The 12568-nt window shown below is 46.3% G+C and overlaps 1 protein-coding gene across 7 annotated transcripts in view; it reads right to left on the bottom strand.

Annotated features, from left to right (window-relative positions):
* LOC120051199 (neuropilin-1a-like) overlaps window positions 1-12568 on the bottom strand; it is a 127809-nt gene that overhangs the window by 75306 nt on the left and 39935 nt on the right. For all 7 annotated transcript variants that reach the window (XM_038997930.1, XM_038997929.1, XM_038997932.1 and 4 more), the window contains one exon: window positions 1932-2159. In XM_038997930.1, the coding sequence (XP_038853858.1) occupies window positions 1932-2159 (228 nt within the window). The remainder of the gene's footprint in view (window positions 1-1931; window positions 2160-12568) is intronic.

Genomic DNA, 12568 nt, shown 5'->3' with positions numbered 1-12568 from the left:
TAGAAATCTGGCAGTGGCTTCTGATCAAATTTCACAGAACCGCTTGCTGCAGAAGCAGGGCATGAAAGGGATAACGAATCCAGTTGTTTGTGTCATCCGTTTCGGGAAAGTACCTGCGTAATTGCGCACACAGCTCACTCAGGTGTTTCGCTATATCACATTTAACATTGTCTGTAAGCTTGAGTTCATTTGCACACCAAAAAATCATACAATGATGGAAAGACCTGTGTGTTGTCCTTGTTAATGCAGACAGAAAAGAGCTCCAACTTCTTAATCATATCCTCAGTTTTGTCCCGCACATTGAATATAGTTGTGGAGAGTCCCCTGTAATCCAAGATTTAGATTATTCAGGCAAGAAAAAACATCACCCAGATAGGCAGTCGTGTGAGAAACTCGTCATCATGCAAGCGGTCAGACAAGTGAAAATTATGGTCAGTAAAGAAAACTTAAGCTCGTCTCTCAATTCAAAGAAACGTGTCAATACTTTGCCCCTTGATAACCAGCGCACTTCTGTATGTTGTTAAAGTGTTACATGGTCGCTGCCCATATCATTGCATAATGAAGAAAATACACGGGAGTTCAGGGGCCTTGCTTTAACAAAGTTAACCATTTTCACTGTAGTGTCCAAAACGTCTTTCAAGCTGTCAGGCATTCCCTTGGCAGCAAGAGCCTCTCGGTGGACGCTGCAGTGTACTCAAGTGGCGTCGGGAGCAACTGCTCACCACTCCACTGTCTCCCTGGCATGGCTTTTGCGCCATCAGTACAATACCAACACATCTTGACCACCGAAGACCATTTGATATCACAAAGCTGTCCAGTACTTAAAAAATATCCTCTCATGTTGCTCTGGTTTCCATTGGTCTGCAGAAGAGGATGTCTTCCTTAATTGACCCCCCATAAACATAACTGACATATACCAGGAGCTATGCCAGGCCCGCCACGTCTGCTGTAAAGCATATAATTCACTGGCTTGTAATTGCAGTAATTGTTTCAAAACATCTCCTGCCATGTCACGGATGCATCGTGAAACAGTGTTGTTTGATGAAGGTATTGTCTGTATAGCTTTTTGGGCCTTTTCCCCCAGCATTGTCCCAGCCATATCCACGGCAGCAGGAAGAATTAAGTCCTCCACAATACTATGGCGCTTGCCTGTCCTAGCCACTCGGTAGCTCACCATATAAGATGCTTCTTGCCCCTTCATATTAATGGTATCTGTTGCTTTTATACATGTCATACTACTCGAAAGTCGTCTTTATTCTCGCTCAAAAACCTCCCATGGCTTATTTTTCAAATTGTCATGTTATCTTTCTAAATGTCTGCGCAAGAGTGAAGATTTCCCACGAGAGAGTAACGGTTAATGTAATTGGATGTTAATTATTTGACTAGGCTACCTGTATTTGACATTGTGTTGTTATTTCGCTGAACACTAGATGGTTTAATTGTATTTTTGGCAGTGAAACGAGGCTACTCAGGCTAGAAAAAAACCTCTGAATCACATTTTTATTTGCCGTACCCCCGACGGCATTGCATACCCCATTTTGGGAATACCTGCTCTAGAAGAAACAACAGCTAAAACCCAAACCCATACAAAAGGGTTATTTTGTTTCTGGACACAAAAGTCCACTCCTGACCGATCAATCAACAGTAAGGTGGAGTAACACCCCTGTCTACATACGTACCATGGCCTCCTCCCAACTGACAAACATAAACAACTCCACAAACACAACTCAGGAAGGGAGTATTAGGAATTATATATTATCAGAATTAGGACATGTTTGGCATTGAGTTAGGACAACTAGGCTACATGTCCTGTCCACATTCATCGCCCTATTAATATATATTAAATGTGTTAATATTACCCTACTGTATAATACTGAGAATGCTAACAAAGATACTAGCAATATCTGACTAGATGTATGACTGTGACTCACCTCCAGGGAAGCCGTCCCAGATCTCCAGCCTATCGTATCGACAGAAGACCCCGGTGGGAGGGGTGGTGTCAGGCTCAAGCTCGAAGCTCTCGAACTCCAGGATGATCTCGTACATCTTGGGGGCAAAGATCATGAAGGTGCAGTCCAGGTTGTTAGGATACTTCTCTGGAAAACCAGGTGACTTTATTACCCCATTGTTAGATGTGAAGTTCCTGGAACATTCCGGACCTGAGAGGAGGAGAGGAAAAGAGAGATTTCTAATGTATTTATTTATTAAACCAGGGAAGTCGCATTGAGATTGACATCTCTTCTGCAAGTGAGACAGGAGGAGACCCACAGGGAACACACTGATTGAATCAATGTTGTTTCCACGTCATTTCAATGAAATTACATTTACCACATTTCTATCAGCATGTAAAATGTACAACGACTCTGGACCACCTATACTCCACACACAGAGATGCATACAAAGCTCTTCCTCGCCCTCCACTTGGCAAATCTGACCATAATTCCATCCTCCTGATTCATGCTTTTAAAGCAGGAAGCACCAGTGACTAGATCAATAAAAAAGTGGTCAGATGAAGCAGATGCTAAGCTACAGGACTGTTTTGCTAGCACAGACTGGAATATGGTCCGGAATTCTTCCAATGGCATTGAGGAGTACACCACATCTGTCATTGGCTTCATCAATAAGTGCATCGATGACGTCCACCCCACAGTGACCGTACGTACATACCCCAACCAGAAGCCATGGATTACAGGCAGCATCCTCACTGAGCTAAAGGCTAGAGCTACCGACAAAAGGAACACCTATGTGATAATTCTATTCATTGACTACAGCTCAGCGTTCAACACCATATTCCCAAAAAACTCATCAATAAGCTGGGACTAAACACCTCCCTCTGCAACTGGATCCTGGACTTCCTGACGGGTCGCTCACCAGGTGGTAAGGGTAGGTAAAAACACATCCGCCACACTGATCCTCAACACAGGGGCCCCTCAGGGGTGTGTGCTCAGCCCCCTCCTGTACTCCCTGTTCACTCATGACTGTACAGTCAGGTACGACTCCAACAACATCATTAAGTTTGCCGATGACAAAACAGTGGTAGGCCTGATCACCAAAAACAACGAGACAGCCTACAGGGAGGAGGTCAGAGACCTGGCCATGTGATGCCAGGAAAAAAAACTCTCCCTCAACGTGATCAAGACAAAGGAGATAATTGTGGACTACAGGAAAAAGAGGACTGAGCACACCCCGATTCTCATCGACGGGGCTGCAGTGGAGCAGGTTGAGAGCTTCAGGTTCCTTGGTGTCCACATCACCAAAAAACGAACATGTTCCAAGCACAACATGACAGTCGTGAAGCGGGCACGACAAAACCTATTCCCCCTCAGGAGACTGAAAAGATTTGGCATGGGTCCTCAGTTCCTCAAAAGGTTCTACAGCTGCACCATTGAGAGCATCCTGACTGGTTGCATCACTGCTTGGTATGGCAACTGCTCGACCTCCGACCGCAAGGTACTACAGACTGTAGTGCGAATTCCCTAGTCCATCACTGGGGCCAAGCTTCCTGACATCCAGGACCTCTATACCAGGCGGTGTCAGAGGAAGGCCCTAAAAATTTTCAAAGACTCCAGCCACCCTAGCAATAGCCTGTTCTCCCTGCTACCACACGGCAAGTCGTACCGGAGCACCAAGTCTAGGTCCAAGAGGCTTCTAAACAGCTTCTATCCACAAGCCATAAGACTCCTGAACATCTAGTCAAATGGCAAACCAGACTATTCGCATTGCCCCCCCCCCCCCTCCCCTCACCACTGCCACTCTCTGTTGTCATCTATGCATAGTCAGTCACTTTAATTAACTCTACCTACATGTACATACTACCTCAACTAACCGGTGCCCCCGCACATTGACTCTGTACCGGCACCCCCCTGTATATATTGTTATTTTTTACTGCTGCTCTTTAATTACTTGTTACTTTTATCTCTTATTCTTATCCATATTTTTTAAAACTGCACTGTCGGTTAGGGGCTTGTAAGCATTTCACTGTAAGGTCTACACATGTTGTATTCGGCGCATGTGACTAATAAAATTTGATTTGATTTGAATGCATGCCCAGTTGGGAGAGGAAGAAAGAGTAGAGAGAAATAAAGAGAGAGGAAGAGAAATGAAGAAAGCGGAGAGAGAGAAAGAGACGAAAGAAGGTGATACTTTTGAGTGTCTTGTTTTATGGTTTGTTTGTTTGCCTGTTCCTTTGTGCTTTGTGATGGTTTGTGATGGAGAAGCTCTGTGAGCCAGCTGGCGCTTTAAGACAGTGCTTTATGGCCCTGAGAGGGAGACCACCTTGAATCTGTTGTCATTCATTCAATGGGCTGCTGATACACAATACACGCCGTCTTTCTCTCTCTCTCTTTCTCTCTGACTGTCTTATTCTTTGTCAGTCCTTGACTTCGCACTTCTTTATTCTTCTCTGTGTGTGTGTGTGTTGAATCTGTTGCTGCTGCTGTAACATCTGGCCAGAGTGATTGTAAACATCAGTGAAAGGCCTCAATCACCAGCACGGGACTGAATAAACATCCCCCCCCCCCCCCCCCCTCCCCAGCCATGTCATTACGCATCTGTGTGACATATGAGAAGTGCTTAGAGAAAATTACATCCTCAAAGTTGAGGCAAGGGGGGCTGCATACACACACATACACACAAGCATGCACACACTCACACCCGTTTTATGTTTTAAACCAGCAAGTCAAAACATTTACTCATGGCTCCCTGGAGAAGAGGCTTTCAGCTGATTAGGGAACTGAGCAGATTTCACACATTCATCACTTTACACTGCATCATGGCCAGATGAGTATGATTTAACAATATGTGAACCGTGGCAAGAAAAATACCCAAAAATGCATAACAAAGATGTACTATACTTCAGCTCAAGAGACAGAGAACATAAAACAGTGAGTCTCAGACATTCAATTCAGAGTCAATTGTCCTATTGAATGTATCTTAGTTATTTTTTGATGAACTATGACCATTAGTGGGTGGAAATGAGCAGCGGATAATGTTATGTCCACGTTATTCAGAAAACCATCCTTTCCATGGGCAGAGGCCAATTGAGGCAGACATTGTGGGAGAGCCATCAACCAGACATCTATGGCAAGCTTGATGGAGGCATAGAGCTTAGTGTACCAGTGTAAAAGCCCATGCAGCTTGAGTGAATGTGGCTAACTGTTTATCCCCTGTCATTTAGTCATCTGCAGGCATCTCGCTGGGCCTCTAATTCAGGACCACTTCAGCCTGTCTGACACACTTTGGAAAGGAAAGTGGCTTATTTCTTTTCTTTCTTTTTTGAAGGGAAGAGGGGGGGGGGGGGAGAGAGAGAAAGGAAAGGCAGGAACACCAGTTCAGTTGGACTGTGAGGCAAGTTGATATTTAGTGCTGCTCTGAAAGCTACCGATTCCAAAACAGCGGGTCTGTCCATTCATTCTGCAGTTTTCCTCCTTTTTCCTGTTTGAAAAACCGTAGACCAGAAAGACTTTTCTAAAATATCAGGGCCAGGGATGTGGTCGTCCAGAACTCTGTGGGCCTCCACAGACTAATCCCAGGGATGACTGAGTTTGGGTAAAGAGGGAGGTTCAGGGGCAGACAGGTGTGTGTGTCTGTGTGTGTATCTGCTTGTGTGTATGTTTCAAGTTCAAGTTCTGATAAGAAATAATAAAATAAATAAATAATAAAAGATAAGAATGCGAACATAAAGTAAATGGCTGAGAAAAATAAAATAAATATTTTTGCATAATATTATATAGCAAGGCAAATTTATGGTCCAATATTTGCACGTTTTGGGGAAGGGGGGATTCGGGGGAAAGTGTTTAAATTGTGCAGTATTTAGCAATAATAACAAGAGTCTGGTAGCAGCAGTTGTGATGTGGTGTATCATCAATATATATATGTATATTTGTGTGTGTGTGTGTGTGTGTGTGTGTGTGTGTGTGTGTGTGTGTGTGTGTGTGTGTGTGTGTGTGTGTGTGTGTGTGTGTGTGTGTGTGTGTGTGTGTGGATGAGAGTATGTCTGTATGGGTGTGTGGTTGAGTGAATGCATGTGTTCTAAGGTGCAGAGAGTCAGCGCAGGTGGTCAGTCCAGTTCAAGTGTTCAGCAGTCTGATGGCTTGTCTGATGGCCACAGACGATGCAATCGCCATCACACTGCACGATCCCATTTGGACAAGAGGAATGCCTATGTAAGACTGCTGTTCATTGACTATAGCTCAGCATTGGACTCCATTGTACCCTCCAAGCTCATCAATAAGCTTGAGGCCCTGGGTCTCAAACCCACCCTGTGAAATTGGTCCTGGACTTCCTGACGGGCCGCCCCCAGGTGGTGAAGGTAAGAAATAACATCTCCACTTTGCTGATCCTCAACACTGGGGCCCCACAAGTGTGCATGCTCAGCCCCCTCCTGTACTCCCTATTCACCTATGACTGCGTGGCCATGCACGCCTCCATCTCAATCATCAAGTTTGCAGACGACACAACAGTAGTAGGCTTGATTACCAACAATGACGAGACGGCCTACAGCGAGAAGGTGAGGGAACTCGGAGTGTGGTGTCAGGAAAACAACCTCTCACTCAACTTCAACAAAACAAAGGAGATGATCGTGGACTTCAGGAAACAGCAGAGGGAGCACCCCCCTATCCACATCGACAGGACAGCAGTGGAGAAGGTGGAAAGTTTTAAGTTACTCGGCGTACAAATCACGGACAAACTGAAATGGTCCACCCACACAGACGGCTTAAGGAGGCTTAAGAAATTTGACTTGTCACTGAAAACCCTCACAAACTTTACAGATGCACAATTGAGAGCCTCCTGTCGAGCTGTATCACTGCCTAGTATGGCAACTGCACCGTCCACAACCGCAAGGCTCTCCAGAGGATGCATAACGCATCACCGGGGGCAAACTAACTGCCCTCCAGGACACCTACAGCATCCGATGTCACAGGAAGGCCAAAAAGATCATCAAGGACAACAACCACCCGAGCCACTACCTGTTCACCCGATTAACATCCAAAAGGCGAGGTCAGTACAGGTGCAGCAAAGCTTGGACCGAGAGACTGAAAAACAGCTTCTATCTCAAGGCCATCAGACTGTTAAACAGCCATCACTAACACAGAGAGGCTGCTCACTACATACAGACTTGAACAGCTCATGGCTGGGGTATGTGGGGTCCTTGATGTTACTGCGGGCCTTCCCCGGGCACCATCTTGACTAGATTTTCTGGATGGGAGCACAGTCCCAGTGATGTAGTGGGCCGTCTTCACCACCTGCTTGAGGTCAAAAATCAACTCCTTTGTTTTTCTGACGTTGAGGGAGAGGTTGTTGTCCTGGCACTGTCCTGTCAGTTATAACTGTCCTGTCAGTTATCAGGCCGACAACCGCAGTGTCGTCAGTAAACTTGATGATGGATTAGGTTTCGTGCAAAGCCACGCAGTCATGCGTGGATAGGGAGTAGAGGAGAGGGCTGATGACACACCTTTCGTCTTTTGAATACCGATGGGAATGGCATCTTCCGTGGATCTGTTGGAGTGGTAGGCAAATTGGAGTGGGTCTAGTGCACCTGGCCTTGATGTGGGCCATGACCAGCCTTTCAAAGCACATCATGATAACCGGTGAGAGTGGGACGGGGCAATAGTCATTTGGGCATGTCACCTTGTTTTTCTTGGGCACTGTGATGATGGTGGTCTCCTTGACGCAGGTGGGGACTACAGCCTGGGACAGGGACAAGTTGAAGATGTCTGATAAGACACCCGTGTGTGTTTGTGTGTGTGTGTGTGTGTGGTAAAGTAGAGAGGCCTAAACAAGTGGCCATTCCATGGAAAGAAGACTCCCACAGCCCTTCAGTGCACAGGACTACAGTCTGCTGCAGAGTTCATAGTGGGTGTACAAGTCAAAGAAAGACTGTAGCTCTGTCTGAGAGGAGCTTTCCATTTGGTTGCTGCTGTCTGACACTGTTATCGCATATGGTGTTTGACAAGTGCAGAATTGGGCCAAAAGAAAATCAATTCAGACAATTTTAAAATCCTTTCACACTGTATAACTTTGTTCCCAATGCCTAGGTAAGGAGAGGACAGCGCTAGCCGCTCGCTAGAACTGCAGGGCTATCTCAGAGCAGGATCAAAATCTAGTCAAAGTGAGTAGGAAAGATAAAGTGCTAGCCTCGTGGGTAACAAGAGAGCATGTCTGTCTCGCCTATGTTCTCTCTGTGTACCATAATTACATGTTATCACCACCAACCTCCATCCCGGCTCCCTCCCTTTTCTAGTTTCATTCAGCCACAGAGAAAAAAGGGACAGGCAAGGGCAAACTGGCGGCCATTGTGTGCCTTTGTGTGGGTGTCTTTAAAAAGATAATGGGCACAGAGAAAAGAGAACAGAACAGAATAAGGAAAAGGTCCAGTCTCTCCCCTGAAGAGATATTCGGCCAATAGATAATTTTTTTCTATCTTCTATTATCTCCGTCTCCAAAGGGCTTTGGTCCACAGAAGCCCCTCAGGCCCTCGTAGCTAGCTACCTCTCTACCCACGATGCTTTGTGTTGCGTGCATGGTGTTTATGCAATCTGACTATTTACTGTGGTGTGACCAGCTTCAAGAGGCAAATAATGTGGCATTGCCAACCACACGCTAACTCACAACCCCATCTGTCTCTTTCTAGTTTTACTACTGCTGTTGTTTTTCTTACGTTTGTGAATCGCATCGCCGCCGAAAGCCGAGACGTAGAGGAATTTTCACCAGACAAGAGGGAGAGAATTGAAATGGCAAAGTTGCAAAGGACCTGTAAACACGCCAGAGCTTCTCCCCGAGAAACAAATACATTTCTCAGAGCGAAGCTCAGTAGAACGCATCCAATCACCACCCACTCCTCTCAGGCCATGGCCAACTGCCACCACACACACGCACGCACGTTTATTTCAGTTTACATTTCAGTTTATGTGACAAAACAAGCAGTCATTGTGTAGAGAATCATTGTACCATTTAAACTGCTGTGAAATATATTTTCCATAGACAAAATATTGCATTTTCAGCTGTTTGAAGCCGGTTTACAAAACTGAAAGTAAAAGATACAAAAAACGAATTTAAGAACGGGCAGCATAGAAATAGCGCACATAGAATAGATCTACCGCTTGTTAGACTTTTGATCGGGTCGCCCAAAAAGTTACATATTGCAGCTTCAAACTATAGAATTTATGACGGGATTGAGACAAGCTGCAGCCTTAAAAACACAGGTGTATGCCCCCAATTGGCACCCTACTCCCTATATAGTGCACTACTTTTGACCAGGACCCATAGGGCTCTGGTCAAAATTAGTGCACTGCGTAGTGAATAGGGTGCCATTTGGGACACAACAATTCTTTAAAAACAGGCTCTAAGTGCTCTCTTTGACATTTACAAGCCTCCATAATGGCTTCTAGCTGGCATCTTTCACACTTGTGTATGTTGCGCCATATCTCCCATGGGTGAGGGGGTAAACAAATGTAACTCCCTCTCTCGTGTAGAGTTATGAGAGTTTATTTAACAGGACAAAGTCACAGCTTGTTAAATATATATTTTACATAATCTAATCTCAAAATCTTTTAACAGCCAATTTGGGGCCCTTTTCAACATACTTTTCCCCTGATTACTTTTTCCTTAAGCTAGGTTTTTCTATTTAACATTTCAAAACGTTTCTTTAGATGGTGAAAGCAGACTGCTGCTTTAAGACTGTGTTGTTAATCATTGAGTGACTCCCCCCCCCCCCCCCCTCTCTCTCTCTCTCACACACCATCCCTCTCCATCCTTTCCCCCTCCGTGGACAGTGTTATTAGGGACTGGGGACTTAATGTCCTTATGTGTTGTTCTAAGACTGCTGAGCAAATACCTATAGTTTATATTCCATGTATCAGTCTATTTGATAGTTAGCTCAGTTTGTCTAGTAACTAGCTAGGCTGATGGAAGGGTTCCCTGTAGCTAGGCTGATGGAAGGGTTAATGGGCAGTGGAGAATTACCGGTAACTCTCTGAACACATAATCAAATATTAACCTGAAGCCACAGCTGGGGGTGTGTGTCATTAATTTATACAAAAGCACACACACACACACACACACACACACACACACACACACACACACACACACACACACACACACACACACACACACACACACACACACACACACACACACACACACACACAGTCAATCTGACACACTGACAAGGCATTTAGCATGCCAACATGCTGATGACATCATTTCCCCCCTGTATTGTCCGTGAGGTATAAGAGAGAGCATGAATGAGGGGCCCGTGCCCCCCTGTGGCCTTTAGAGAGTTTGGGTCTTAAGTTTCCATGGGGGCTGGCTATGTTTCTGTTTGTGTGTGTGCGCTTGCGTGCGCGTGCTTGGGCGCCAGACAGTGAGTGCTGTGCCAGATGTGACCTTTGCCCATCAGAGCGCTCATCAGATGAAAGCCCAATGGCCCTGCATCTGTCTCCCCCCTTCCCTCCCCTCCCCTCCATCCTCTCCTCAAACCCCTTCCCCCTTCTTCACCTCGTTCCCCCCTCCTGGGTGTTGACACAGGTGTCCTCGTAACAAGTGCCGCATAACCGCGACATGATGAACGGCTCTGGTGGGTGAAATGCCGATGATGGAGCTTTTCACTTATAGGTAAGGCAGGGCAGAGGGCCTCCTCACCTCCTCTCTCCCTTCCTTCCCACTTCTCTTCTCTCCACTCTTCAAGATCCATCCCACTGAGCAGCATCAGGGAGAGGGCGGAAGATAGGAGAGGAAGAATGGGGCAGTGGCACAATCCCTGAATCTCTCTCCTCCCTCTCTCTCTCTCTCTCTGCCCCCAGCGCCATGCTTGATGTGGCTCTAAGAGTAACAAATTGCAGAGCTATTAACCAGAAGCGTATTACTTTTTTCAGAGAGAAAGAGACCCAGTTGAGAAAGACTTTAAGTGAGACAAGATTAGAAGATAAATATAGAGATTTCTGGTCAGAGAGGATGGCCTGTTTGTATTCTGAAATCCGGAGAGGCGGACATTAGGGACCTTTTGGGCTAAAGGGGTGATAGTGGTCAATTTGTATTAGTGACCTTAGTGGACTCCAGCACTAGACAACACCAGCAGTACCACAGGTACAGTGTGTTCTCTTCCTGTAGCTGACTATCTACCGCTGAGTTCAGTGCATCCATAACAATAAGCTGGCCTTATCCCCTTTCTCAGCTCTCTTTTATTCCTCTCCTCACCCCCCCCCCCCCCTGTCTCTGTTTTCATCATTCCCTCCCTCCCTCCCTCCCTCCCTCCCTCCCTCCCTCCCTCCCACTGTTCGGTCAGTGGAGCAAGACCGTCAATTTTGCTGCCCATAAAATAAATAGCCCGGTCTAATTAAGATCCCTGGATTGAAAAAGCAATGTGTCTCTCTGTGTGTGTGTGTGTGTGTGTGTGTGTGTGTGTGTGTGTGTGTGTGTGTGTGTGTGTGTGTGTGTGTGTGTGTGTGTGTGTGTGTGTGTGTTGTGAAAGGCGATGGACGACCACAAACAACCTGTTTTCTCCCAATTAGACATTCCTTTGCGCTACTGACGGCACCGCTGGTGAGAACCAGGGCTGCTCTCCAGTTTCATTACAGAGAGAGATAGCGCGTGTACCCTGTTTCCCATCTGACCTTGAACCCTCATTTACCTCTGAAAGAACCCAGCTCCATCCCCTGAAGCTGCCCTCGAACCCAAGTCTGTAGTACTGTACACACAGCATTCTTCCACCCAGACTCATTAAGATGCACTGCATTCCTTGCATTACTTCTCCAGCGCTATCTCAACATCTGTGTACCATCATTAGGTTTACATGTATTAGCCAACACAAATCTGCTGATTCTGTCCGCCTAATACCCACCCTGGTGTTGACAAGCTTACCTAATAAACAAGCTAGCTGCTCTCTAAACCAAAGGAGGGAGGCTTAGGATGTGTTCCAAATGGTACCCTATGCCCTATATAGTGCTCTACTTTTAACCAGAGCACTATGGGTCCTGTTCAAAAGTACTGCACTAAACAGGCAATAGGGTGCCATTTGGGACACAGCCTTAATAGATCTCAGAGCCACCGCCTTGGCGGCGGCCGGCTCTGCTGTAGTCAAAACACAGCACTGATTTCAAAGCTAAACAAGCTTCTGCTGCCTGCTTCAGAAGAACCGGCCCGGCCCCACGACACACCCATGGTGCCAGCTCCACAGGGGATGGTCCTGGAGCAAAACATCCCACAGAGGGTGCACCATACTGGGCTGTGTCTCCAGCTGGCTCCCCCTTGGTGCATCCCATCTTACTAACAACACATCTGGGGATCCATATTTCTTCATATCTCAACACCCTGCATTCAGCACTTCTTTCCCCCATCCCTCATCCCTCATAGCCCAGGGGCCCTAACACAACTAATTTATAATCAGCCCTTTAAATGGATGAGACTGGGAAATACCTCATCAGGAGAGGAATGCGGGGTGCACAATTTAAGCGCATCATCAAGAGGGAATGCTGTACTTCACTGAAGTGTGGGGAGATGTGTGTGTCACGCAAATACATCAGATCAAAGGGCATACACACACACACACACACACACACACACACAC

This window comes from Salvelinus namaycush, chromosome 7 (genome assembly GCF_016432855.1).
Source record: "Salvelinus namaycush isolate Seneca chromosome 7, SaNama_1.0, whole genome shotgun sequence".
In the NCBI taxonomy this organism is placed as follows: domain Eukaryota; kingdom Metazoa; phylum Chordata; class Actinopteri; order Salmoniformes; family Salmonidae; genus Salvelinus; species Salvelinus namaycush.
The sequence above is the reverse complement of the archived record's forward strand: the minus strand, read 5'-3'. Positions and strand labels throughout refer to the sequence as shown.